The sequence below is a fragment of the Melanerpes formicivorus genome, unplaced genomic scaffold (assembly GCF_026170545.1).
Source record: "Melanerpes formicivorus ecotype bairdi unplaced genomic scaffold, bMelFor1.0.p_v2 SCAF_21, whole genome shotgun sequence".
Lineage (NCBI taxonomy): Eukaryota > Metazoa > Chordata > Aves > Piciformes > Picidae > Melanerpes > Melanerpes formicivorus.
In genome coordinates this window covers 1,343,542-1,366,928 of record NW_027142373.1, presented here as the reverse complement: position 1 = coordinate 1,366,928, position 23,387 = coordinate 1,343,542, and the positions used below count along the sequence as shown (strand labels likewise).

The window sequence follows — 23,387 nt, the reverse complement described above, 5'->3', positions numbered from 1 at the left end:
AGCTCTCAGCATGGACAGGCATCTGCTGCCTAAGAACCCCAAAGGTACCACAAACCTCAATTAATAATCTACGCTGAAGTCATTTTTCAGAGAGTCAAAGCCTCTCCAGGGAATGCTTACCAGCTGCTCCAGCAGGAAGATGGCACTTTACTGACATGTGCCACGTCTCTCTTGCTAGAAGGTCAAGAGAGACCCTGCACCCAGCTCCCTCTGCCTCAGAAACCTGCTCTGACCCAAGCCCAGCAGTGGAGTGTGTGACATTCAGACCTAGATGCCACCAGAAAAACCTCCATTCCTCTGTGATGCACAAGGAAACTGAGGCAGAGTGGTAGAGAGCCCACATGCCCTTGCAGGCTGAGGAGGTGGGAGGGTGGCTCCAGCTCAAGATGCTGCCATGCTCACAATAGTTATGACATGAGTTCCACTTATTTTAATTCAAGACTGATTAGTCTTGGAAGGAAGCAAGTAAGAGTTGGCTCAAACTGGACCATGGGTACCTTGAGCTGGCAAGATCAGCACAGGAAGTAAACTCATGACTGCAGAATTAGGCAGGTTGGCACACCCCTTGGCATCCTGAATGTGACAGAGAAGCCAGCTGTCAGCAAGTTCTGAGAGGAAACTGGACAAGCAGTCAAGAACGTGGTAAATGTTTTAAGTTACTGCCCTCATACCAGGACATTCTCTGCTCTCTCACCTGCTAGCCAAGCAAGCTTGAGAAACAAAGAGCAGGATGTGTCTCATGCTGGCCAGTGCTTTTAAATTCTTCTTCCCCAGCAGAAATGACAGTATTCTCTGCTTTAATGAATTCTGAGGCTGTGGTATTTCTTGCCTTGTCTCTTGGCAAGCAATCATCTGTAGCAGTAACAGATGATCTAGCAATAGTCTCACATCAGTGTGTCAGAAAAGAAGCCACTCATTTACTGTAATCAGCTCACTGCTTCAAAAAAAGAATCTCCACTTGGTCTGTGTAAAAAGTGATTTATTTTGTAAAATGAAGTCTCTTCCTAGTTAGCAGTGGCTTCACTCTCCCACTTGAGAGCACCTTTTGCCTTTAGTTCCTCAAATACAGACACCATTTTGCTCACCGCCGAATCCAGCAGCCCGTAGACCTGCAGCAGCAATTAAGAGAAGGTAGTCCCAGTGCCAGGACATGCAGACATGCTCATGAGGACACTGGCAGTCAGGTGGCTTCTCACAGACATGAATACATGGGCACATACACAACCACATAAACGTTGCTGCCTGCTAACAGTGTTAAGCTCTAGTAATAGCTTCTCCAGCTCTGAAGTGTGTTTAACATTCGCTGAGGTACAATTAATTCTGCTGCTGCCTCGGGAGCCCACGAGCATGCTGAAGACATCCCAGACAGCAATCCCACAGGTGGCTATGCAATGGCTGCATTTGTGTTCACAGAAGCCAGGCTGCAATGAAGGATCTCTCGCTTCCCTCACTACAGAAGTACAGGCCTAGGCTTGTCAGCTTTCCAACAAAAAGCTTACCTCTCCATCTAAGCTTCAGTGTAAGTTACAAGCAAAGAACAGAAACAAGACACAAAGGACAAGCTCTGGTCAAACTCACTTCAATGTAGAGCTTTTCCTGGTATGTCCCAAACAAAACAGCGTCCACCTGCTCCCGAGGAGGTTGTGTTCTATCTGTAGCGGCAGCCTCCATGGGCTCTGCTCTCTCTTTCACCTCCTGCAATGAAGTGGAAGATTTCAGCTTTCTGTCTTCATTTAACTTTTTGCTGCTTGGACATTCCTGTTTAGGGACACGGGGTAAAAAAAAGTGACCAAGGTCAGAACATCTTTTAGGTTGTTACCAAGATGCACCTTGCAGAAGCAGCAGCCTCTTTCACTTGCCAAGAAATCAGCTCAAGCTCAGGAGTCGCATCCTCACAATAGACCACAGGGCCTTGGGCATTTAGGTTTCAATGGGCATCCCAACACATACCTCTTTTTCTTTCCCTACTGTCTTCATTGTTCTTTTTCTGCCTTCTTTATCCTTACCACCAAATGACCTTCTCACTTCTTTTCTAGTGCTTACTCTCTCTTCCTTTCCTCCTTTTATAGGATGCTTTACTTCCACTACAAAAGAAAGAATTTCAGTTACCCAGAAAGAAAAGCCTACCACACTCTCACAGTGGAAGTGTATCACTTTTGCAACATATTTTCCTGTTTTTATTAACTTGAGCTCTACTGGACTGAAGAACAATACCCTGAAGAACACTTTGTTTAAATAAGGAATGAACAGGTCTCAGGAGTGTATCAGAACAAGCACTGTCAGCCAGCTAACAGTGGGTTAGTTTGTGTGAAAAGCATGGCTACCATCTAGCTAAACTAAAAGGCTTATTTGTGTGGTGGGGTTTTTGTTACACCAAACCACAGACCACAGTTAGCATCACATAATCTGCATTTTTTTCTGATGCATTTTCTTTTAAAAGCTTTGAGGGGGAGCTGCTGGAAGCACCATTTCAGTGGAAATTCAGATGCATTTCCAACAGTCCACAGAAACCAGCTGCTGTGCTAGAACTACCATTCACCTGTTTCCTCTGGAACAACATCTACATAGGTGTCCTTCTCAGGCAAGCCAAGCAGGGATCTCAGCTTCAGAGAGTGACTCACCAGACCATCAACCACTTCACGCCACAGCTGGAGACTGAGAAAAGTATCAGAATCAGAAGGGAGCCAAGTACAGTAACTGCCACCTTGGTTGACCCTGTGCCCTACAGCTAAACCAATAAAGTAGCACCCACCATCTAAAAATCTGTGCAGGGGGATGCTGAATTACTTTTCTCATGTTTTGAGCCCTTTGAGGTCTCAATGGTTTGCAAACCAATGAGCTCATATTGACCCAAAAACATTACTGTGAAACGTGACACGCTGGTAAATCAGCATTGACCTGCTCTGTGTTTACCAAGGGGAACCTGCACAACTCTCATTTGGAAGCAGCTAGAAGCTGTTGGCACGTTTACAGTCTGAAAGCTTGAGTGAACAGAGACTGCATGACAGAGGACACAGTCATCTGAGTAAAAGGGTACAGAAAAACTACCCAAGGGTTCCATAAACACAGCCTAGATCAATCTTGCTAGAAGTAATCTTGTTTACTCCCCAAAATTACATGGATGTAACATTCTAAATGTCTCCAGAAAACAAAACAACAAAAGTATTTAAGTCCTAAGCAACTGCTACAATTTATCTATAAAAAAAGGGAGCAGAAGAAATAATTCCTGATCTCACACAACTATCCACACTGAATCACAGGCTTGCAACAGAGCTTGCTAAGGCTGTTGATCACACATGACGTTTACAAGCTTTATCTTGCAAAAGTAACACACCAGGTTTGGTACAAAAGGTCTGTCTGAGTTGGTCTCTGTTCAATACACAGCTCCAGTGCTGCCTCACTGAGCTGGGACAGTGCTCCTTCTCGCTGCTCATCCTTGGAGATTGACTTTATAGCCTGATGTAAGAGAAAACACAGGGTCTGTGGAGCAACTGCATCTTCTCAGTCTCCATTCCCAATCCATGGACCCTGAGCTCAATGGAGAGCACCACAGATCTCTTCCTGGACACCTGTATGAAACCAGGTTGTGCCCAGATGTGGCCTTGTATATACAGATAGGATTTGGCCCAAGATCTGGGGAGTCCCAGACCCTCCAGTTAGATTCACAGCAAGCCCCTTTGCAATGCCACTACAGAACAGGAGGGATCCTTAGAAAGCTTCACAGTAAAGATGACTTATAAAAGCAGCAGAGAGGTTTCTAAGAGGGCACTACAGAAAAAAATTGACAAAATTCAAACCACTCTTGCTTTTATTTAGGGAAGTCTATGCTCTCATCTCCAGCCCCTCATGAGTGCCCCCTTAGTGCTCTGATGAATAGGAAGGACTCTCCAAGGAGAGGAGCCTTGGGGAAGCCACAGAAGACTGTTGGCATTCGCCTGACCCCCTGCAATCAGTTCTTGGAGGAGAGACAGCTAATGAGGGAAGGATCTTAAAATGTCTATTACATTGTGTGGTTTTCTTTTCTTCTTCACACAATAGCCCTCAACATCTCTCTTATGAATCTCTTTACAAGAGTGCTGAGGGTGTGGTCAGGCAGCTGAAGTGCTTTCCTGTGACACACAACTTTCAGCATGCTGGAAGCAGACCTTTGGGTGCACTCACACTGGGAAAGACCAGGGTACTTGTAGGGAAATGAAAACTTCAGCTTCTCATAGCACTATTGGGAACAGGACTGACCAACTGCTTGAAGTCCTCCAAAGAGAGGTTCCACTCTGTAAGGCCTGGTTCTTCCTCCTCTGTGTTCATCATTTGACTTGGAGCCTCCTCATTCTTCCAGCATGGGATCTTTGTGGTGCTGCTCTGAGCAGGGAGAACCTCTGAAGCAGTCTCCTGGTGCTGCATGCCCTCCACCGTCCTCTTCTGGGCCAAGGACACTTTCTCCTCAAAGGCTGGAGGAAAAGTCATGTGCTGTCTCCACAGCTCATGCAGCTGCTTTACCACTCGATGCTGATAATGCAACTGTGATAAAGAGAAAAAGGTAAATAGTGGCATGAGCTGAGCCTTTCCTCTGCAGACCTCATTGTCAGAGGCAGCCTTCAGAAACACAGCAATGCACCAGGCCCATGGGTCTTCCCTGCCAGATACTTCATTTAGTGGCCCATCAAATAGCAACCATTACCATGGGGTTCTTCTGGTGGAACAACTCTTCTTCTGTTGCACAGGCCCCTACAGGAGATGGGGTGCGCTCAGGGGTCCGAATCTGGACAAGAAGTTCCTTCAGACTCTCTTCTACCATAGCAGCAACTGCTTGAGCAGCCAGGTCACTCTGAGACACCACAACCAGAACAACATGTGTCAGTCCCTGTTCCATGTATGGACACAGGAACAAGTTCACACCCAGGCCAGTAACCACATGGCTACATTGTAGAGGGTTACAAGAATAAGTGCAAACTCACTAAGCACAGCCGTGCTTACAGCAGCTCACAAATCCTTGCCCAGACTGCACTTCTCAAAGTGTAGTGGCATTGGCAGTTAACACCTTAACTGTTACCACAGTGCATGATGCATAGCCCCATCCCCACTGAGCAATTAATGACATTCATTCCCAACAGAAAATTCATTCTTATAAGGACCAGTGTGAACAGTTTAAGGAGGTGCATTTGTGTCTTTACTAACAACACCACAATGGACTGCAGAGGTCTTCCCTTCTATTTAGCAAACCTCCTCAGGTATGTAGAGATGTTCTGCAAATATGTAATCACCTCTCAGCCCTAACTGCACAGCAATAAAAGCACCTTATCCTCCACTCCTACCCTGTCCCTTTCTTACTGGGGCAGTAAGTTCAAAGCTCACAGTTACCCAGTTATCTGCTTGGTTACCTCCAGTTTCTCTCTGAGGTCAGCCAATTTATCTTCACACACAGCAATTCCCCAAAGGGTCACCTGCAGCAGAGCTCCTCCTAGTAATAGAGGATGTGTCCTAAATCCCCAGGACTCACTGAAAATGCCTGCTCTTTCTGACTTGAAAAGGAAAGAAAGCTTCTTTTTTTCTCCAGGCAAAATCACACCTGAAACAAGAGAGAAACTGCATCAGTCTCCAGGATGACACTTGGCTCATTTGACCCTTTTCCATCCCCACCCTGAATGTCTTTACCTTTGTATGAGACTCTTTCCCCACAGCCTATCTGGTTATCACATTCCATCCAGCTATTTTTCTCCTTCCAATTTGCTCCCAGTCAGCATGTTACTAAACTGCACACTCCTTTGACAGCAAGCTCAGTACTGTCTCTGGCAGGTTATGCCCAGTTTGCCACCAAAAAATTATTCACTTCTCAATATTCCACCCATTTATAAAGGAGTCTCCTTCCCTTTAAGTCCCATTAAAGAGATCTGCCTCACAAACCCCTCTGGGTGTGAGTCAGCTCTGATGTGCAGGGTGGCTCCCTAAGGAGAATCACACAGATGTGCCCTGCCCTTAGTCAGGCTCTGTGTCTCAGGCAATTCCTGAAGACATATTCTCTGGTCTGGGGACAAAGATCCCAGAGATCAGCAGCTCACATACCTGGTCTGGTATCAAAGTAGAAACACTGCATCTTCTTCCCCTTGGTTTCTCTGGAAGGAATCTGCTGGGGAAGCCTCACCCAGTTATACCATATGGCTGCTGTGCCATCATTGCTCACCATCATAGAGCTTTCAGCCTTCTCACCAGCCAAAGCCTCAAAGGTGAGCCGGGCAGCAATGCCAATTTCATCCTACAAGGAAGAAGAAAAAGAGAAAGATAATTTCTACTCTATCTGGCAGGATTTATCTTGTCTGAAAGTCATTATCACAAATAAGGAGTTGAGCCTTGGTAGAACTTGTAAGGCAAGTCCAATGAAGTGGTCATCATACAGAGAGTACCTGGAAATCCGAGCCCTGCACCAAGAAAGCAACCCCTTCTCTTTCTGGGTCGTTTTGGAGCAAACATAGCAATACTCCATTATGCTCAGAATAAATTCCCCCTCTTCTGGCCCGAGAGTGACACTCATTGTACAGCTATGACTTGGAAAATCAAGCAGACTGAGCTTTACTAAGCAGTAAGAAGCACAAAATTACCTTGCAAGGAGTGGCACAGTTGATCCAACGAGCAGGCTGGCCACAGAAATCTAAAGATGGACCCAGTACTGCTTCTGGAACCACACCGGGGGAATCACTTAAGGAGTCACTGCATAAGAAAACAAGAACCAATGTTTTGGGGGAGTCCACTTTCAGAGAGGAGGGAACCAGGGGTGGTTTACAGGACCCTACAAGAAATAATCCCAACTAGTAGGCTGGGATATCCCCTTAGGGAGAGACCCTGCAGATGTGGTAAACTCCAGCTAGCTACTTGTCACCACCAAGGAGAACAGGGCAGCCAAAACATTAACAAATGATACCAGCCTCAGGGGGCTGAGGGTACATGACTGAGTAAGGAGAAGACGCCCTCGAGTTGTGCCCATTACAGAGGGACAGGACAGAGGAAAAAGGCAAATTAGTCAGGAAAAGCTAAAAAAATTAAACCAGATGGAGGAAATTATCCCCACCCTGCCTAATGCAAGCTCTGGAGTGACACAAAAGACGACCCTCAGGAAAAAAACTTTTGATTCCTGCTCCTTAGGCACAAAGCAACTGCTTGGTTCCTAAATCTGGTGGTTACAATGTCACTCCAATATGCCTTTTGTTGTCCCCCAGTGGAGACTCCTCTCCATTCTGCATAAGAACGGCTAAGGATACCCTTACAGACGGGTGATGTGTACCCAAAATTCTTTGTTTCTGCCACAAAGGAGAACTTACAGGATCTCAGACTCCTCAGAAGTGGCAGAACCTGGAGAAGGCTTTGCTGAGCCAGATGTGAAAGGCTGCCCTTTACTGATCACGTCCAGCCCATCCAGATCCTGCACACATAGAAAATTTATCAACTCACAGTTTCTGTCTTTATGTAGAAAGAAAGGTAAAATACTGGAGAAATACAGCAACTGAATCCAGTCATGTTCAGGTATCTTGCTCCTATGATGCTTTCTAGAGGTATCCAATGTTTAAAAGGCAAGAGAAAGGAACTGATTCTGGGCCTCCCGATAAACCCAGATGACAAAAACTGCATGGATGGGAAAAGCCTTTTTCACACATGCTTCTCATCCCCAGAGCCAAGTCTCAGAAAGGAAAAGGTGGAGTTTGTTCAGTTATTAACAGGAGTGACTATTTCAGATGCCTGTCTCCCACATGGGTAGAGGTGTCTTCCTTCTGTCCTGAGGCACTAAATCCAAGTCCTGCACCAGTATTTGGTGGCTTTTTTATTGCCTAGGTTTCGGCAGCTGCATGCTGCTGGTTCAGGGTCTAAACTGAGACTCCTAGACCACACTGAGGAAGGCAAGACAGTTCTTTGATGGATGTGGCCCTTTGGCAATGTGGGAACCTCCAAGATAAGTACTGTGGGGCTACGTTTTGGATTCCTAATGCCTTTTTCTTGGCAATTTTCTGTTCCTCTGCAGCACCTGACAAGAAGAGAGATGCAAAGAGTGTCCTCACTGCTCTGGTCTTACCGGCTGACAAAAATCCAGCTCCCCTAGGACAGACTTTCCCTCCTGCTGTTGATGGTTCAGGAAAAGATTCTTAGCCCGGGTTAGATGGAGAGGCATCCTTTTTGGAGGCTTCAGACCTATGGAAATACCCATGCAAGAGCTCACTGTCCATGCACTCACATGCCTGTTAATTTCACTCTCTGCCAAACTTTGGTCTCATGGTGTTTTAAAGAGGAGATGACCCAGCAGATGACTGGGAAGTAGCTGTGCTGCAGCTGTCATAAGGGACAAGTATAATGCGAGCCTCCATGCTCACAGGAGCCACTGCGCCCTTCTGTTGCTCCCTCTACACCTGTACCCCATTTCTGTGGATTCGGCTTTCTGCCACTTTCTCTTACCCGCTTCCACCTCCACAGCGTGGGGCTGCTGCAGGCGAGCGAGAGGCCGTGCGCAGCCGCGCAGGCTCCGAGGCAGCGCCACGGTCAGGCCCGTGAGCTCGTCCCCGATGCGCTCCGGCTGCCTCCAGAAGGCGCTGCCGCTTCGGGAGCCCTGGGGCGGAAGACAAGGCTCCTGCTGACGCTCTCAGAGCCTCTTGGCTGCCTGCTATTCTCACAGGCTCTATAACTAGAAAAAAGCCTAACCCTGCTCATATGGGTATTTCGGAAGTCTACAAATCACCACTTTCTGCAGAGCAAGATGGAATTTCTATCAGCCTGCTGTCAAAGACAAAAGAATCACAGAATGTTAGGCTGGAAGGGACCTCGAAAGCTCATCCAGTCCAACCCCCCTGCAGAGCAGGATCACCTATACCAGATCACACAGGAATGCATCCAGTGCTGCATGAATGTCCAGTGATACTAAAACAATGCCTCACACAAATACAAATTCTTTGATAGTGCCACAAATGTTTTAAAAAAGGAAATATTTTAACCTAGAATACTCCCATAGTCCTTCCCACTTACTCACATCCCTCTCTCAAGGGAAATCACTACAATTCCAGTCTGAAGGTATCACACCTTTCTGTCCCTGGAACAGTTCTGGCATGTCCCCATGCCACTTCCCAGTGGATGGCAGTCTTTGATGCTACTCAAGATATAACACTTGCCCCCATACAGTTTGCAAGGAGCCAGTGCACACCTCTGCTTTCCTACTGCTAGTATGGACAGCATGGGTTTCATTCTTAAGGTCACTGAATGCTCTGCTTTGCACACTAGAGCACTTTGAGTGGCTCTGATAAAGATCTAATGACGGGCTTTCAGAGTCACCACTCCCATCAACAGTCTCTAGCTCTTTCACAAGAACAGAGCAGTCATGATGCACATGACTTGGGGCTCTCACCTTTCCAGGAAGCTGGGTGGGGAGTCGGCGGTCAACGTGGTCATGTTCTTCCTGGGTTTGTCTGTAATCCTGAGAGTCTCTCATCAGCAACTCATTCTCTGGCCTCTGAAGAATTTCTATAAAGAAGGGCAAATCACTGGTGCTGCACTGCTCCTGAGCACAGCCTTTACCACTGCTGTCGTTCACATGTAACACCCTTACTCTGCTCCGCACCAAATCCAGGGTCCTCCCAGCCACAACCACCAGCTCGTTTCCCCACAGCATCCACAGCCACAAGCACCAGCAGAGTGAGGTGCTCCAAGAACATGGAAATAGACTGCAGTGGTAACAGGATTAAACCCGTCTGGCCGTTGTGACGCCAAACTCCTCCATCCTCACAGAGAATTGCACAGAATGAGGCTTCTATTTCTCTCACCTCCTAGGTGTTTACCCAGTGTTCTCCTGATTGCCATATTATGGTGCCAGTTCTGGAGTGCTTTGTGTTCTGCTAGTGGGATCTGATGAACCTTTTCATTCTTCTCTCCTTCATGTTCCTCTTTTAAAGCTACTACAGTACCATCTGGACGAAAAGCCTCAACAACATCTGCTGTCTGATGAGAAAGGCAACATTAAAAGTAGCCTCTTCATACACAATAAGAATGGGAGAGGGAAGAAGAATTCTTTGGATTGATAGTACCTTTATCTTATCACTCTGAGTGCAACAAAAATAGGGCACTAGGAACACACTCAGAAACAATGGGGAAATTTATCTGAGTAATTGGACTCGACAAACGACACTGCTGCAACACCAGCTCTTCCCTTGCAAACCTGATGCCATCAGCAGAAGCAGCTATGGAAGAGGAAGCCTCTGTGATTCTCCCCTCCATGACCTCGTCCTGCACACAGGACTCCAAAACCTGCTGGTGCAGTTTCTCTAAGGCAAACCCTCCCCACAGACAAGGGTATGACGAGGCTGGGAAAACCACACCTCAAGCCTGGCCTCTTCCTGATAGGTGCTACAACATATCGGAAGATCCTGCGGGCACTGCACTCCACCTCTAGAGAAGTGCTGCATGGCAGCATTTTGATAACTTTACAAACCAACCTGAGTATTTCCTCTGGCCAAGGCTTCCCTCTTGAACTCCTGAATACTTCCCAAAATGTGATGGGGCAGAATCTCTTCACAGCCATCACCCAACAGTCCTTGTCCTACAGCACACACAAAAAAACCCTCAGCTACCCCAGAGCCAGGTTACTAAAGATAGGCTTAGCAAAAGCAAAACCCAAAGGCAAGATGTGAAGTTTAACTCTACCAGAAAAAGTCAGTGGCTCTCTGGGTTCCTTTGGGAAAGCAGGATATGCCACAAGGACCTGTGCCACCCGCCTTGTCTCTTGAGGTTGGCATTTTCGAATGAGGCACTTCCTTCTAACTGGAATTCTCCCAGCATCATGGGGAAGGTGTGGAGCATGGAGCTTCAGAAGATAAACAGTCACAATGCAATTAGGCACACAATGACTAACCTCCATTCCTTTTGATCCTTCCAGTATACACCGAGAGCTCCTATCAGTGCAGGCTGCTCCTCCCCGAAGAGGCACATGACACAGCCACAGAGATACCACCACAGTTACTGTCTTACTCTTCTGCGCTCTGCTTTACAGCTGGTGCAGGAAGAGTTCTACCTCAATTTCTGATAGTTTCCCGATGTGTCACTTGGTGTCAAATGCTTCCAGTCAGCGTGACCCGAGTTTTGGAAGGGACATCACAACAGTTACTAAGTAACTTACACACTTCATTAGGCTAGGAAGTTGGAAATGCCGTTTTGAAAGAGCTGTTATCTTACCCTTCCATTTGGAAAGATTGTGTAAGGATCAATAATTTCTTATTATAGCTTGGTGATCTGGCAAGTCATGAACAGCAGGACAGACAAAATGGAATAAGAACTTCAAGAGGTTTTGGTTTAAGTAAATGCAGAGCACCCTGTTAAACACACAATGTGAATGTTGGGTTTCTTACTTTCTCCAGGTCCTTCACTTTAATTGCAAGTGCCTGGATGTCTTCTCCTTGTAGCACACCTGAAATGGGCTCAGGCTGTTCTGCAATTGTTGAGGAGGATAGTTCATGTGTCTTTTTCTCCTTGTCTGAAAAACAGACAAAGAGACCTCCTCCTCAGTCTCCTAAGGGAACCCCATCTTCCTCTTTCAGCCTGGCTATTAGCTTCCAGCTAAACTATGTTTTGAGGTGTTTTTTTCCAAGGTTGCACATCATCAGTTGAACTCATCATCTAACTGGAAAAACCAAACTCTGTGGAGCTCTAAGCACCAAAGTGACTCACCACGATTCAGCTGTCTCACACTATTCTACACGAGAGACAGCCGATGAGATACAGTCTGTGCTGCCTGAAGGTAGAGCCAATTCCTGGGAAGTTTAATAGTCCAGCTGCAAGAGCAAGCACACAGCTTCCCTGCACAGCTCCACCACCCTCACCAAGCACAACTCGGGAAACCAGTACCTTTTCAGAAGCTCCTAAACAGCAAAACAGCTCTAAAATAGCAAAAGCCCTTACAGAGCCGGGCACAGCAGTGCTGCCGCCACAGCCCGCAGCTGAGGCAGTATCCCCCGGGGCTTGTTTCTCCCCTTAACCTGCAAGTCCTTCCAGCTAGGAATTGCTCCTCGGCGTGCGTGGAGGAGAAAAAAACCCAAAACTTAAAATAATAAAAGGGTTGCGGGGGGTGGGCGAGAGGTGAGGAAGGGACCGTTCACGGAGCGCAGCAGGCATCCCAAAGCCACCTGAACAGATCTGGCCCACAGAGCTGGTGGCTTCTGGGGACCGGCCAGAAGCCGCCGCTGGGCCGTACCCGGGAGGATGCTGTACCCCAGCTGCTGCACCGCCGTTAGGCCGTACCCGTGGGGGTGCTGGCCCGAGCCATGCCCCAGCCGCGCCGCCTCATCCTGCCGGCCCGCTCCACGCCCGAGTACTATGGCAACGGCGCCCGCGCACGACCGGAAACCCGGCCCGCGCCGCTGCTGGCGGAGGGCGAGGCGGAGGCGGAGGCGGAGGCGGAGGCGGAGGCGGAGGCGGAGGCGGAGGCGGAGGCGGGGGCGGGGGCGGACTCATCAGCCGCCTAGCAGAGCCTAGAGCGCCCCCCACAGCCGGCGCCCAGCTGCCGTGTTTTCAGTATTTAGCGTCAGCAGGGGCCGGGAGGGGATTCCGCCCCTCTGCTCTGCTGAGACCCCTCCTGCAGTGCCCTCAGCACAGCAGAGCCGAGCCAGAGGAGGCCGCAGCAAGGCTGAGGGCTAAAGCGCTCTGCTGCGAGGCGAGGCTGAGGAAGGTCGGGGTGGTTCAGACTCTTGGGAAAAGACAAGGCGCTCGGGAGGCATTACCGCAGCCTATCAGTGCTCGAGGGGGCCAACAAGAAAGCTGGAGATGGAGTTTTAGCAGGGCCTGCTGTGGCAGGACAAGGGGTGATGGATTTAAATAAGGGAAACTTGGCTCTAAGGAAGACATTTTTTACACAGAGGGTGCTGAGACACTGGCTCAGGTTGCCCAGAGAGGAAGATGTCCCACCCCGGGAAACATTCTGGGGCAGGCTGGTTGGGGCTTGGAGCATCCTGCTCCAGGTGATGGTACCCCTGCTCACTGCAGCAGGGTTGGACAGGTAACCTTTAAATGCCCCTTCCAAAACAAACCATTCTATGATTCTACGACTTTATTCTTCACTGCTGCTGTTCACAACTCCCCAACCCACCCAAGCCTGCTGCACCCTGCGGCATCACCACCAGCCCCCATCGGGCTCCTCCTCAGGGCCCCGCTGCCACAGTTCCTGCTGTGTGGTGCACAGGGGTGGCCGGCGGGGCCCAGCAGCGCTGCAGCTGGCACAGCAGGTCGGGCAGGAGGGAATCCAGCACGGCCAGGCCCTCCCATGTGCAACGCAGACCACTGCGGAAGAAACATCAGTTGAGCCCTGGCTCTAGAAGGGATCCAGCCCCCACCACCATGGCACAAACAGGGCTCACTTGCTGTCCAGGACCAGCCAGCCCTGCTGCTGCAGTGCCTTTGCTTCCCCCGGTGCCCCAAACACAGCCTCCAGGCTGAGGTGGGGAGAGACGTGCTGCCAGCGCTGTGCACCCAGAGCACAAAGAGTGTTGTTAATTGCCAGGTTGTTAGCTGCAGGTTAAAGCCCGGTTCCCCCACACCACAGGGTGGGCTCCTCACCGCATGTGTGATGCCCTCGTCCGTGCGCAGTCCCAGCACGAGCACCTCCTCCAGCCTATAGCACATAAGAATCATTACAAACCTTTAAGATCGAGTCCAACAGTTAACTCAGCACTGCCAAGCTGACCACTGAACCATGGCCCTCAGCACATCTACACCTTTTAAATCCATACAGAAATGGAGACTCCACCATTTCCCTGGGCAGCCTATTTAAGGTCTTTACAACCATTTTGAAGATTTTTTTTTTTCTGATATCCAATGTAAACCTCCCAGGACTCAACTTGAGGATGGTTCCTCTTCTCCTATCATACATGGGAGGAGACTGACCTTCATCTCACTCCAGCTTCCTTACAGGGAGTTGTAGAGAGCAATGAGGTCACCCCTCAGTCTTCTTTTCTCCAGGCTAAACGACCCCAGCTCCCCCAACCACTCCATCCAAGAGTTGTGTTTGCATCCTTCACAAACTTTGTTGCCCTTCTCTGAACCAACCACACCCTTCTTTGTAGAGAGGGGCCCAAGACTGAACACATGAAGAGCGGCACGGTAGCATAGCAGGGAGCAGGCATGGAAGGGTATCCTCATACTCACTGCTCCAGTGGACTCAGCACCACCCGCCTCCTGGTGCCATGCCCCCGGCTCTGCACCTCCTGCATCCAGGCATCAGGCTCCAGTGTCTGAACACGAGCCTCCCGGCAGCAGCTGCCTTCACCCTGCGGCACAAACCACCCATGTGCCCCTGCAGTGGTGCACAGAGAAGATAAAAATGAGTTCAGGGAGCACATGCAGCATCCCCCCTCACCGGCACCCTGTCACCCTGACCCACCTGGCCCCACACCGATGTACTGCTCAGCCCGCCAGTAGGAGAGGTTGTGGGTGCTGAGGGCACCCTGGGGGAGTGTTGTATGAGGTTAGAGGGAGGGACTCAGCCTGCTGTGGGGCAAGTATGGCATGGGAGTGGTACATGGTATGGGGGGGCACCCCACCTTCCTTGCAAAATTGGAGACCTCATAGTGTCGAAAGCCAGCAGCCACCAGCACCGCACGTGCTGCCTGGTACATGTCAGCCAGGAGGTCCTGGGCGGGGGTAGGCAGGGCACCACCCCAGACCTGTGCTGCCAGCAATGTGCCTCGCTCCAGTGTCAGTTGGTACAGGGAGATGTGGTCATCAGAAAGACGTAGTGCTTCCTCCAGTCCCCGGGTCCAGGCTTCCTGGCTCTGCCCCGGCAGCCCGAAGATGAGGTCGAGGGAGGTTCGGCCAGGGAAGAGCCTCCGTGCCACCTCCACGGTGTTCCGTGCTTCTGCTGCTGTGTGCTCTCGGCCCAGGAGCCTCAGCTCAGCGTCATTCAGTGACTGTGGAGGGAGCATGATGGTAGTGAGGGGCACAGGGGGCTGCTGGAGACAGGATGGGAAAGAGCCTCTTTCACCTGGACACCGATGGAGAGACGGTTGACACCAGCCGCCTTGAAGTCAGCGAGGTGCTGTGTGTCAGAGGAGCTGGGGTTGGCCTCCAGAGTGATCTCAGTGCCAGCAGGGAGGTGGACAGCCCCCGCGACCCCCTCCAGCACTGCTGCAATGGTGCGGGGGCTAGCCAGGCTAGGAGTCCCCCCGCCGAAGAAGACAGAAGTGACACTGTAAGGCAGAGGGTGCGGAGGCTGCAGACAGGCGCCCAAGGGCCCTGCACGGCCTCCCGCAGACTCTCACCCCCTGCGCCCCACTCGAACCCACCTCTGCACCTGGCTGAGGCGGAGTAGGGTGCGTGCCTCACGCACCAGGCAGGCGCCCATGGCTGCCTCATCCACCGCCGGCACCACGTACTTGTTGAAGCTGCAGTAGAAGCAGCGCTTGCGGCAGTAGGGCCACTGTGGGCACAGGGCACTGTGGGGAATGGCAGGCACCCCACCCTCGGAACAGCCACAGCCCTGTACATGAGCCCCAGCAACCCTCACCTTCCTTAGGGACACAAAACACATAGCCCATAGGCACCACACTTCATGTGCACAGCTCAGGGAACCCCTCAGCACCTCTCACAGGTGCACAGTAGCCCCTCCTGCCTCCATGTGCGCCCCATGACATGAGCAAGGCCTGCATACCCACTGTGTATCCCCAGCGCAAGCCCTGGGGTCCTACATGTACCTACACACGTGCCAGCCCCAGAGACCCATGTGCACCCCATGCTGTGCCAGCCCCGGGTCCTCGAGCAGCCTCTCCTGTGCCAGCCCCAGAGACCCATGTGCACCCCATGCTGTGCCAGCCCCGGGTCCTCGTGCAGCCTCTCCTGTGCCAGCCCCGGAGACCCATGTGCACCCCATGCTGTGCCAGCCCCGGGTCCCCGCTCACGTGCACGTAGAGCGCAGCTGTGGCGGGGGCGACCGGTTCCGAGAGGGGCATCGGAACGGGCTCTGAGGCAGAAGCCGATCTTAGAGCCCGTCCCGGGCCGCCCCCGCCCGGCCCTGCCGCAGCGAGCGCCGCTGCTGCCGCTGACCGCCACCGCGCCGCCGCCATGAGCTCCCGGACACCGCCCCGCCCCGAGGCGGGCACCGCACCCCGGCCGCCCTCCCCCGGCCGGCGGTGACGGGGCGGCAGCGAGGGGAAGGAAAAGGGAGAGGGTTTTGCTTCCGCGGGGCTGTGCGGGGAACGCCGGCGAGGGATACCGGGTCCGGTGTGCACCCGGACAGGCGATCCCGGTGAGGCTCGGCCCCCCGGCACATGACCCACACCGGCCGCAGCTCCGGGGCTGCAGGAGGGGTTTGCAGCGTTTGCGGGAAGGGAGCCTTGGCGTTTCCGTGCAGACCTGTGCAAACCCAGCGCTGACGGTCCCAGATGATGTTTTTTTCCTGATTTTGCGCTGTTTATTGCCATGGAGAAGCGAGGAGTGTCCAAGACAAAGGCCGTGGCTGCCGATTCCTGTTCGCAGGCCAGCAGTGGGTAGTTCAGAGTCAGCCACCCTGACGGAAGCCTCCCGGCTGCTGGGAGTTTCCGAGCTGACAGCGAGAACTGTTAGAAGCAGAACCCAGGAGTGGGCTGGGCAGAGACCCCGGAGCCTGCCTGAAGCCTGTTACCCACTCGAGGCCATGCTGCCAGCCGTGAGGGTCGGCCCTTCCCCTCCTGTGAGTATTTGAAGTGGGGCTGTGCCATCCTGGAGGGCTGGAGTGGTGTACAGGACATCTCAAGAAGTGTCCGGTCCAGTGAGGGCTGGATGTGGCCCAGAGAAGAGAACAGATGTCCGGGAAAGCTGCCTGAGACACAAGCAGAGCTCTGTCGAGCAGGCATTGGGTGATGGGGGCTTGTATCCCCATGTGCCGGCCGTGACTGTTGCTCGCGGTGTTTGTCAGCAGTGTTTTTCTAACCTAAATGATTCTATGATGTGGTTGTTGTTTTCGTTCAGGAAGCAGACACAAACCGTGGGTTTGTCCACTGAGTCTGCTTCCTTGGGTAGAGCCCACAGTCCAGCCGGGAGATTCAAGACTGTGGCCTTGCTAATGCTTCTCCTCTCTCCCTGTTGTACCATTTCCTTTCAACCACTGGAGGAAGTCCCAGCACGGAGGTGGAGGCTCAGCTGCCAGCTCTGCTGGGGAACGAAGCAAAAGGGAGGTCGGCGAGAGTTGGCAGCAACGTTATCTGCTTCCCAGCTGGGGTGGGACATTTTTGCCGGCAAGGAAGAGAAGCTCAGCTCTTTGCCTTCTCAGAGTAGTGTTTCGTAGTTGGGAGGTACCAAATAACTCCTGTAAAATGCTCTCCTGAGTATGCTTTCCTTCACACTGCTGGTGGGACAGGAGCTTTGCAAAATCCTTACTCTCTGCCTTGTCCAAAACAATAAAATAAACAATGCCAAGTCTACCTTGGAGAAGTTTCTTTGGGGGTCAGAAGGCCCAGGGAAGGTGTGAGAACAGGGCAGGTTTTTCCACTCAGCTTCAAGGAACCTCTTCTCATGCTAATTCTTACTCCTTAAAGCCCTTGCCTCTAATTTCAAGTTCATCAGCTGTGTTATATGACCTAGGAGGCTAAGTGACACTCAAGTAGTCAAAGCATTCACCTACCTGGGAAGCCAGGCTGGGCTATAGGGGCTTAAACATATCTGTGAAAAGAAATCTGTTCAAACCCACAGAAATGGCTGCAGCCAAACTGCTCAGAGAGACCCAAGATTAAAAAACCCTCATAAAGTCTTTCAGTAGAAAGTTCAGACAGAGCTCCAGAAACAAGCATCCCTTCCTCACACCATGGTATTTCTGATGGCAAAGAAACAAACCCAGCTGTGAAAAGAAGGTGCTTTGTTTTATTAACAAGAAGTGTCACAAGGCTGGTGTTGGGGAGAAGTCCAAGGAGTAGCCCAAGGTACAAGTGAAAAGCAGATGCAAAGCTGGCTGAAGTGGGGCTGATTTACCCCAGTTTTTGTTCTGTCTTCCTGAGCTCAGAGCTGAAGGTTCTTCTCCATCTGCTCCCTCAACTTGTATTTCTGAATCTGGAATAAAGTACAGAGAAGAGTAGGAAGAAGGACTTAGGAGCAGGAACAGGAGGCCAGGGCTCCTGCCACGTGCCTTTCCCAGCCCCTCTCTTACCTTGCCTGAGACAGTGAGTGGGTACTGATCCACGAACACAATGTACCGTGGGATCTTGAAATGGGAGATCTGGGAAGAGAAAACCGACTGCTACACAGCCTGCTGGAAACAGCATGGCCAGCCCAGCTGGGACTACCCAAGCTGGGACTGCCAGGGCAGCATCCTCAGTTGCTCCAAATCCCTGGCCTTTCATCTCTAAGTCCCCAGCAGCTGCTGGGTGTCCTGGTCTGGCAGGGAACCAAGGACTGAGAGACTCACCTTGCCCTTGCAGAAAGCTTTAATCTCCTCTGTGGTGCAGTCCTGTCCAGCTCTCACACGGATGCAGGCACAGATCTCTTCTCCCATTCGTGAATCCTTCACACCAACCACCTGGTTGGGACAGAGGGGTGGTGGGACACCTGGGGACAGCCCTTTCCTCCCCCAGGGTATGTGTGTAGGCCCTGACCCATATCGTGGGATGCTGAAGTTGTGGCATGGGTCTGTGTAAAGGCAGTTTGAGCTGCTTGCCATCCCACCAGTGCTTTCTACATGATAGTGGGCCCTCTTGGAATGACTTTCCCATTGCTTGGCACAGCAGGCTGCATGCCCAGACACCAGCAGCTTTCTTTGGTCTTGCAAAATTGCTGGAGTGAGGGCTGAGTCAGAAGAGCCAGGCAGCAGCTCATTATGGCTGCAACATAGACCTGTTTGTCCCTCTGTGTGCCTTTACTCCCCCCCAGAATGGGGCAACAGGTTTAGTGACCAGCGGGGAAACTTGTGAGGCTGCTGCAAGTGCTTTGGGGTCTCCAGATGAAACGGTAGAGAGGGATGCAGTTGATAAAGGATTATTTGAAGCCCTCATAATCACAGATCTTAGTTGCCCACTGCCTATGACACCTGAAGATGGGCTCCCCAAGCCTGCTTGCTCACAGTGTTTCCCAAAAGTCCTGCTGTCATTCCTCCCCTTCAACCGCTGTCTTGAAATCCTAGACACACATCAACCCTTTTGAGTCCAGAGCAGTGACATAAAGCCCTAGAAACTACATAAACTGGGCTGTTTTGCAAACCATCTGCACTGGGAACATTCCAAGGAGAGAAGCTAGCCTGGCATAGGCCCAGCACTGACTAAATTTACAGGTTTATTTACAGGGAAACTTGTCTGACACAAAAGCTGGAGGAGAACAATCCCAGCAGATGGAGAGCAGCTGTTCAGTGCTGTGAACCACTGCTGTCTTGCAAAGGGGTGACACCAAATCTCACTGCTCATCTCCAGGGAATTGGAGGAATCTTTTTGGATTTAGGAGTTTAGTCAGTAATTATAAATAAAAAGTGTCCTTCGAGACTGCTTTCCAAGGAAGAATTGCAGAGGGCCCTAAGAAAGCAAACAGGCAGTTTAAAAAATGAAGGAGAATGAGTCTCTGCTTTGCAGAGTTGAAACTGGTGCAGGAGAGGATTTCCCCAAACAGTGTGTTCCATACCAGGAACTCCCCTTGTCCCTCCCATGCCATGAGCCTCTCCCTCTTGCTTGCCAACCAATATTACACAGAAATTGATGCTGAAAACAGAGGAAGACAACCAGGTCCCAAGCAGCAGTCCCAGTAGCTTTATGTACAGGTTTCTCACCACAGGAACCATTTCTGCTCAGCCACTCCACCTCCCTCCTGCTTACCTGGACCTCCTCAACCTTGGGATGAGTGTGGAGAAACTGCTCAAGTTCTGCTGGGTAGATGTTCTCTCCTCCCCGAATGATCATGTCTTTGCACCGGCCGATGATTTTGCAGTAGCCGTACTCGTCCAGGCTTGCAAGGTCCCTGCAATGACACCACCCTCCTGATCACCTCCTAGCTGGTTAGAAGGATGGCTGATGCTCCCACCCAGCCTGGTGGGGAGGCCAGGTCAGGGTATCCAGAGGGCAGTGGCTGAGCCACCCACCTGAACACATGGAAGAGGTCAAAGAGCTCCTGCTGCAGCCAGACATTGCCTTGGGCAGCATCCACACAAATATTGTGGGTCAGGGACAGACAATTCCTGCCCCTGCTGTGTACCCCAACAGCCCCTCCATCTGACTAGTACTGAAGTGACCATCTCCAGGGGCACTTGACACCAAAGGCTCAGTGCTAAAAGCTGCTCTGAAGTTTCAAGGACAGATCAAAGGGCTACATTTTCCCTGCTTTGGCAATGGAAGCCACAGGACCCTGCACAGCCCCCTCCTTACCCAGTGTCTCCCTGCAGGGCAGACTGGGAAGCACAGGGCTGTTTGCGGACTTACCCAGTCTTGTACCACCCCTCAGCAGTGACCACTTCATTTGTCTTAGCAGGGTCATCCCAGTAGCCCAGCATGACACAGTAACCACGGATCTGAAGCTCCCCAGGAGTGTTCAGAGGCACAGGCTGTCCTGTTTCTGGATCCTCAATTTTTGCCTGCAGTGGAAGAGAAGAAGGGCTTAGGGGCGCATGTCTGAGCCTGTGCTGACTCCAGCACCAGACAGCAGAGAGGACCCATGGCTGCTGCAGGCAGAGGATTTTGAGCAGGTTTGTAGTCACCTCTGTATGTGGGAAGATGCATCCCACTGTCTCAGTTCTTCTGGTCATGGTGTCATTGGGGAATCCCATGAAGGTGACAGGGCTGTTTTCTGTGGTCCCGTAGGCAACCTGCAAACACAAGAGAATGAACATGCCCCAAGGGGAAAGGGAACCACACAGCTCCAGGCATGGGAAAGACAAAGCTTGTTATGAGCACAGGGAAGATCCAGATGAGAGGAAGATACCCTCACAAGTCACTCAGGTCACAGACAATCACTGCTGTCCTGGGCTGTGGATGGGGCTCTCCAGGCACTCCTGTTACAGAGTCCTGTACAGGAGCTACAGCAGCGATGCCTCTGCCTGCCACAGCCTTCTTCACCTTTGTTGCTGTCCTCCAGACCCCTGCCACCCATGATACTCTGATTGTTACACACTTTTGACACTCCAGCTACTGTTCTTGGAGGACCCCAGGCCTCACTCTTCTCTTTTTTATCCTATTCCTCTTGAAGCCCTGTTCTGTTGACTTCCTACCATCCTTACCAGACACTGATCTTGCCTTGGTGCCCTTGCAGCTATCTACTTTAGGTGCTGAGTTCATCTTCTGTAGCTCAGAGAGCATCAGATACTGCTTTGGAAAACCACTGGAGCCAGCACTGGGCTCCTCCAGGCAGGAGACCATGTATCCCATAACACAGCTGCTTGTTCCAGATCCTTTTGTGCAGACATCAGCTCCTGTAACCCCCCTAAAAGCATCACGAGGCTGCACAATGCTTGGCACAGCTGCACTTACAGATTGAAAGCCTCACAGCAGGAGAAAAGCTTCTTGTAGCTAAACCTCCCTTACTGCTAATCCCAATGGCAGGCTCCAGATCACCTCAGCTGAAGGTCACTTCTGGCTCTTTTTGCCTGGCTTAGTGGCCTGTCAAGACAGCAGGTGCTGGGCTGGAGGTGCTCTGGCCAGCTCTGAGCTGCACCAACAGCACCACCAGTGGAAATGCTGCTTCACTTGCAGCGCTGGGAGCTGTGTGTCAGTGGTAGGACATGCTGGAGCACTGCTCTGGTCTCAAACTTGCTCAGTATGTCATGTGGCATCAGGCAGGGTTTCCCTCCCACCCACTAATGCCACTGGTGGCTGCTTCACTGGCAGAGCACAGCTGCCAGTGCAGTTTGTTCTTTTCTCCTCTGGGTCTTCAAAGGTCGACATATGACCAGATCTGCCCCACGAAACTGCAGCAGGGCTCAATCATCTTCCCATAGCTTGGCTCCCACATCTGGGTCATGCCTTTAAAGTAAACACCCAGGCTCCATCACTGGCTGCAAGGGGACGTGCACAGTCAGGGCTGCTGCAGGTGCTCACCAAACTCCAGACACTGTGCCCAAAATGAATTGGGGGCTTTGCAAAGGACTGTGATGAAACATCCTGAAAAACCATCCTGAACAAGCTATGTGGGACACTGGTGGGTGCACCTGGCACTTTGTGCTGCTCAGGGCTGCTGAAGCACCTTGTGTTGGGCACAGTGTGATGTTCTTGTTTGTCTACACTGGAGTCAGCATGAGTCTGAGCTGAAGATTTGCAGGAGCCTCCTCTTAGCCAGGAATTTGGAGGGGATCACCTCCAGGATGCTGCAGGGACTGTCTGGTGTAAACTACTCTGCTCTAGGAGCCTGGCAACCCACAAGGAGCAACTGCAAATAGCCTCCTGCCAGACACAATGAGAGCTTCCCAGCTGGCATGGAAACCCACAGCTCAGACAGGATTTCTCCCCCACCCACTAATATGAGTCCTGTGGCTGGATCAAATTACTGACAAGACACAAATCCCAGATTTTAAACACTCATTAAAAAAATCCTATGTCTTTTTTTCCTTGTTTTTTAAACTCTGCTGGATGAGTTGTAATGTCAGTCCCAGGATCCCAGCCAAGCCCTGAGTCAACCCTTTCTGCTTCTCTGGGTTATTCCAGCAGTTTAATTAGACACAGCAGCAGGCAGGCTCCCTGGTAGGATGGTGCTGCAGGTGCCATGGCTCACCAGGCTCCTCCACATGCCTGTCAGCATGCCATGTACCCCAAGCACCAGCTGCCCATGCCTTGCCTGGTGGCTTGTCACCATAAACACCCTCACATCCTCAGTAACAGGCTTCCTGACAGTCCAGAGAGCAACACAGATCTGAGTCTCCAGCCTTCGGTCTGCTGCCCAGTCATTGCCTTAATCCCCCAGCCTGGCTGCTCTGCCACTGCCACCTGCAGCCAGGCACCAGGATGCTGCTCTTGACCTTTTCCAAAAGACCATTTTTCTCTTGGGGGAGTGTTTTCCTGATCTGCATGTCCAGGTCCAAGGCAGTTGCTGGGGCAAGCCCTTGCCCTCGCACTCCTTGTCCTTGTCCTTGTCCTTGCCAACTCTCACTGGATGCATGGAGCATTCCCCAATGGCTCCATCGTCCCTGCCCAGCCTGGGTCATGATGCATAACATGAAATACTTCAACAAAGCCCTACATACCAGTTGAAGCTTGGAGATATCCACAAAGATTCATACCTTTCAAGACCCAAGGGCACTCTGGGCATCATCCAGCATTCTCATCTGGTACAATGCAGTCCAGAAAACCTCCCCTGGTAATTTCTACATCTGCTCCACAATCAACACTAGATGCAGCTCCAGGGGAAAGCAAGGCTTTTCCAGAAGCAAGGAGCCCACCCTTGGCTGTGAGAGGAGCTAAGAGACTACAGAATAGAATTGACTGTGAAGTCTTTTTTAACTGTGAGGACCA

At 51.3% G+C, this 23,387-nt stretch overlaps 3 protein-coding genes across 7 annotated transcripts in view; all 3 read right to left on the bottom strand.

Annotated features, from left to right (window-relative positions):
* Positions 1–968: 968 nt before the first annotated feature.
* MYCBPAP (MYCBP associated protein) lies at positions 969–12,320 on the bottom strand. 4 transcript variants are annotated; one of them, XM_068150957.1, is made up of 19 exons: positions 12,256–12,320; positions 11,367–11,491; positions 10,666–10,825; positions 10,458–10,561; positions 9,789–9,963; positions 9,374–9,489; positions 8,434–8,584; positions 8,057–8,172; positions 7,311–7,411; positions 6,594–6,702; positions 6,061–6,250; positions 5,379–5,566; positions 4,679–4,825; positions 4,237–4,518; positions 3,335–3,456; positions 2,540–2,655; positions 1,951–2,084; positions 1,579–1,758; positions 969–1,109 (listed from the first exon to the last, which is right to left on the bottom strand). In XM_068150957.1, the coding sequence occupies exons 1-19, from the start codon at positions 12,299–12,301 to the stop codon at positions 1,005–1,007; spliced, it is 2,667 nt and encodes an 888-aa protein (XP_068007058.1). In that variant the 5' UTR covers positions 12,302–12,320; the 3' UTR covers positions 969–1,004. The 4 variants fall into 4 exon arrangements, with proteins under 4 accessions (XP_068007058.1, XP_068007059.1, XP_068007060.1 ...); XM_068150958.1 differs by having other exon boundaries at positions 1,579–1,695; XM_068150959.1 differs by lacking the exon at positions 4,679–4,825.
* Positions 12,321–12,697: 377 nt separating this feature from the next.
* On the bottom strand, positions 12,698–16,067 carry RSAD1 (radical S-adenosyl methionine domain containing 1). Of its 2 annotated transcripts, XM_068151686.1 has the most exons (9): positions 15,903–16,067; positions 15,291–15,424; positions 14,990–15,194; positions 14,550–14,915; positions 14,390–14,453; positions 14,155–14,302; positions 13,567–13,621; positions 13,368–13,471; positions 12,698–13,290 (listed from the first exon to the last, which is right to left on the bottom strand). In XM_068151686.1, the coding sequence occupies exons 1-9, from the start codon at positions 16,065–16,067 to the stop codon at positions 13,152–13,154; spliced, it is 1,380 nt and encodes a 459-aa protein (XP_068007787.1). In that variant the 3' UTR covers positions 12,698–13,151. The 2 variants fall into 2 exon arrangements, with proteins under 2 accessions (XP_068007787.1, XP_068007788.1); XM_068151687.1 differs by lacking the exon at positions 14,390–14,453 and having other exon boundaries at positions 14,155–14,276; positions 15,291–15,987.
* A 1,751-nt stretch (positions 16,068–17,818) lies between these two features.
* Positions 17,819–23,387, bottom strand: part of ACSF2 (acyl-CoA synthetase family member 2) — a 35,999-nt gene continuing 30,430 nt past the window's right edge. Inside the window, exons 11-16 of the mRNA XM_068150955.1 lie at positions 20,645–20,752; positions 20,370–20,521; positions 19,770–19,911; positions 18,380–18,490; positions 18,122–18,190; positions 17,819–18,024 (exon numbers count right to left, since the gene is read on the bottom strand). Coding sequence (XP_068007056.1) covers positions 17,974–18,024; positions 18,122–18,190; positions 18,380–18,490; positions 19,770–19,911; positions 20,370–20,521; positions 20,645–20,752 — 633 coding nt within the window. The 3' untranslated portion in view covers positions 17,819–17,973. The remainder of the gene's footprint in view (positions 18,025–18,121; positions 18,191–18,379; positions 18,491–19,769; positions 19,912–20,369; positions 20,522–20,644; positions 20,753–23,387) is intronic.

What these genes read in the sequence shown, in the direction of transcription:
- MYCBPAP (XM_068150957.1), bottom strand. Translation starts at nt 12,301, where the DNA reads ATGAGGCGGCGCGGCTGGGGCATGGCTCGGGCCAGCACCCCCACGG. An exon ending in GACCTTTTGTACCAAACCTG is followed by an intron (nt 2,656 to 3,334) that starts GTGTGTTACTTT and finishes TACTTTTCTCAG; the next exon opens with TCTCCAGCTGTGGCGTGAAG. An exon ending in AGGAAAAGCTCTACATTGAA is followed by an intron (nt 1,110 to 1,578) that starts GTGAGTTTGACC and finishes TTGCTGCTGCAG; the next exon opens with GTCTACGGGCTGCTGGATTC.
- RSAD1 (XM_068151686.1), bottom strand. Translation starts at nt 16,067, where the DNA reads ATGGCGGCGGCGCGGTGGCGGTCAGCGGCAGCAGCGGCGCTCGCTGCG. An exon ending in GTCTCTCCATCGGTGTCCAG is followed by an intron (nt 14,916 to 14,989) that starts GTGAAAGAGGCT and finishes CTCCCTCCACAG; the next exon opens with TCACTGAATGACGCTGAGCT. An exon ending in TCTCCAATTTTGCAAGGAAG is followed by an intron (nt 14,454 to 14,549) that starts GTGGGGTGCCCC and finishes ACACTCCCCCAG; the next exon opens with GGTGCCCTCAGCACCCACAA.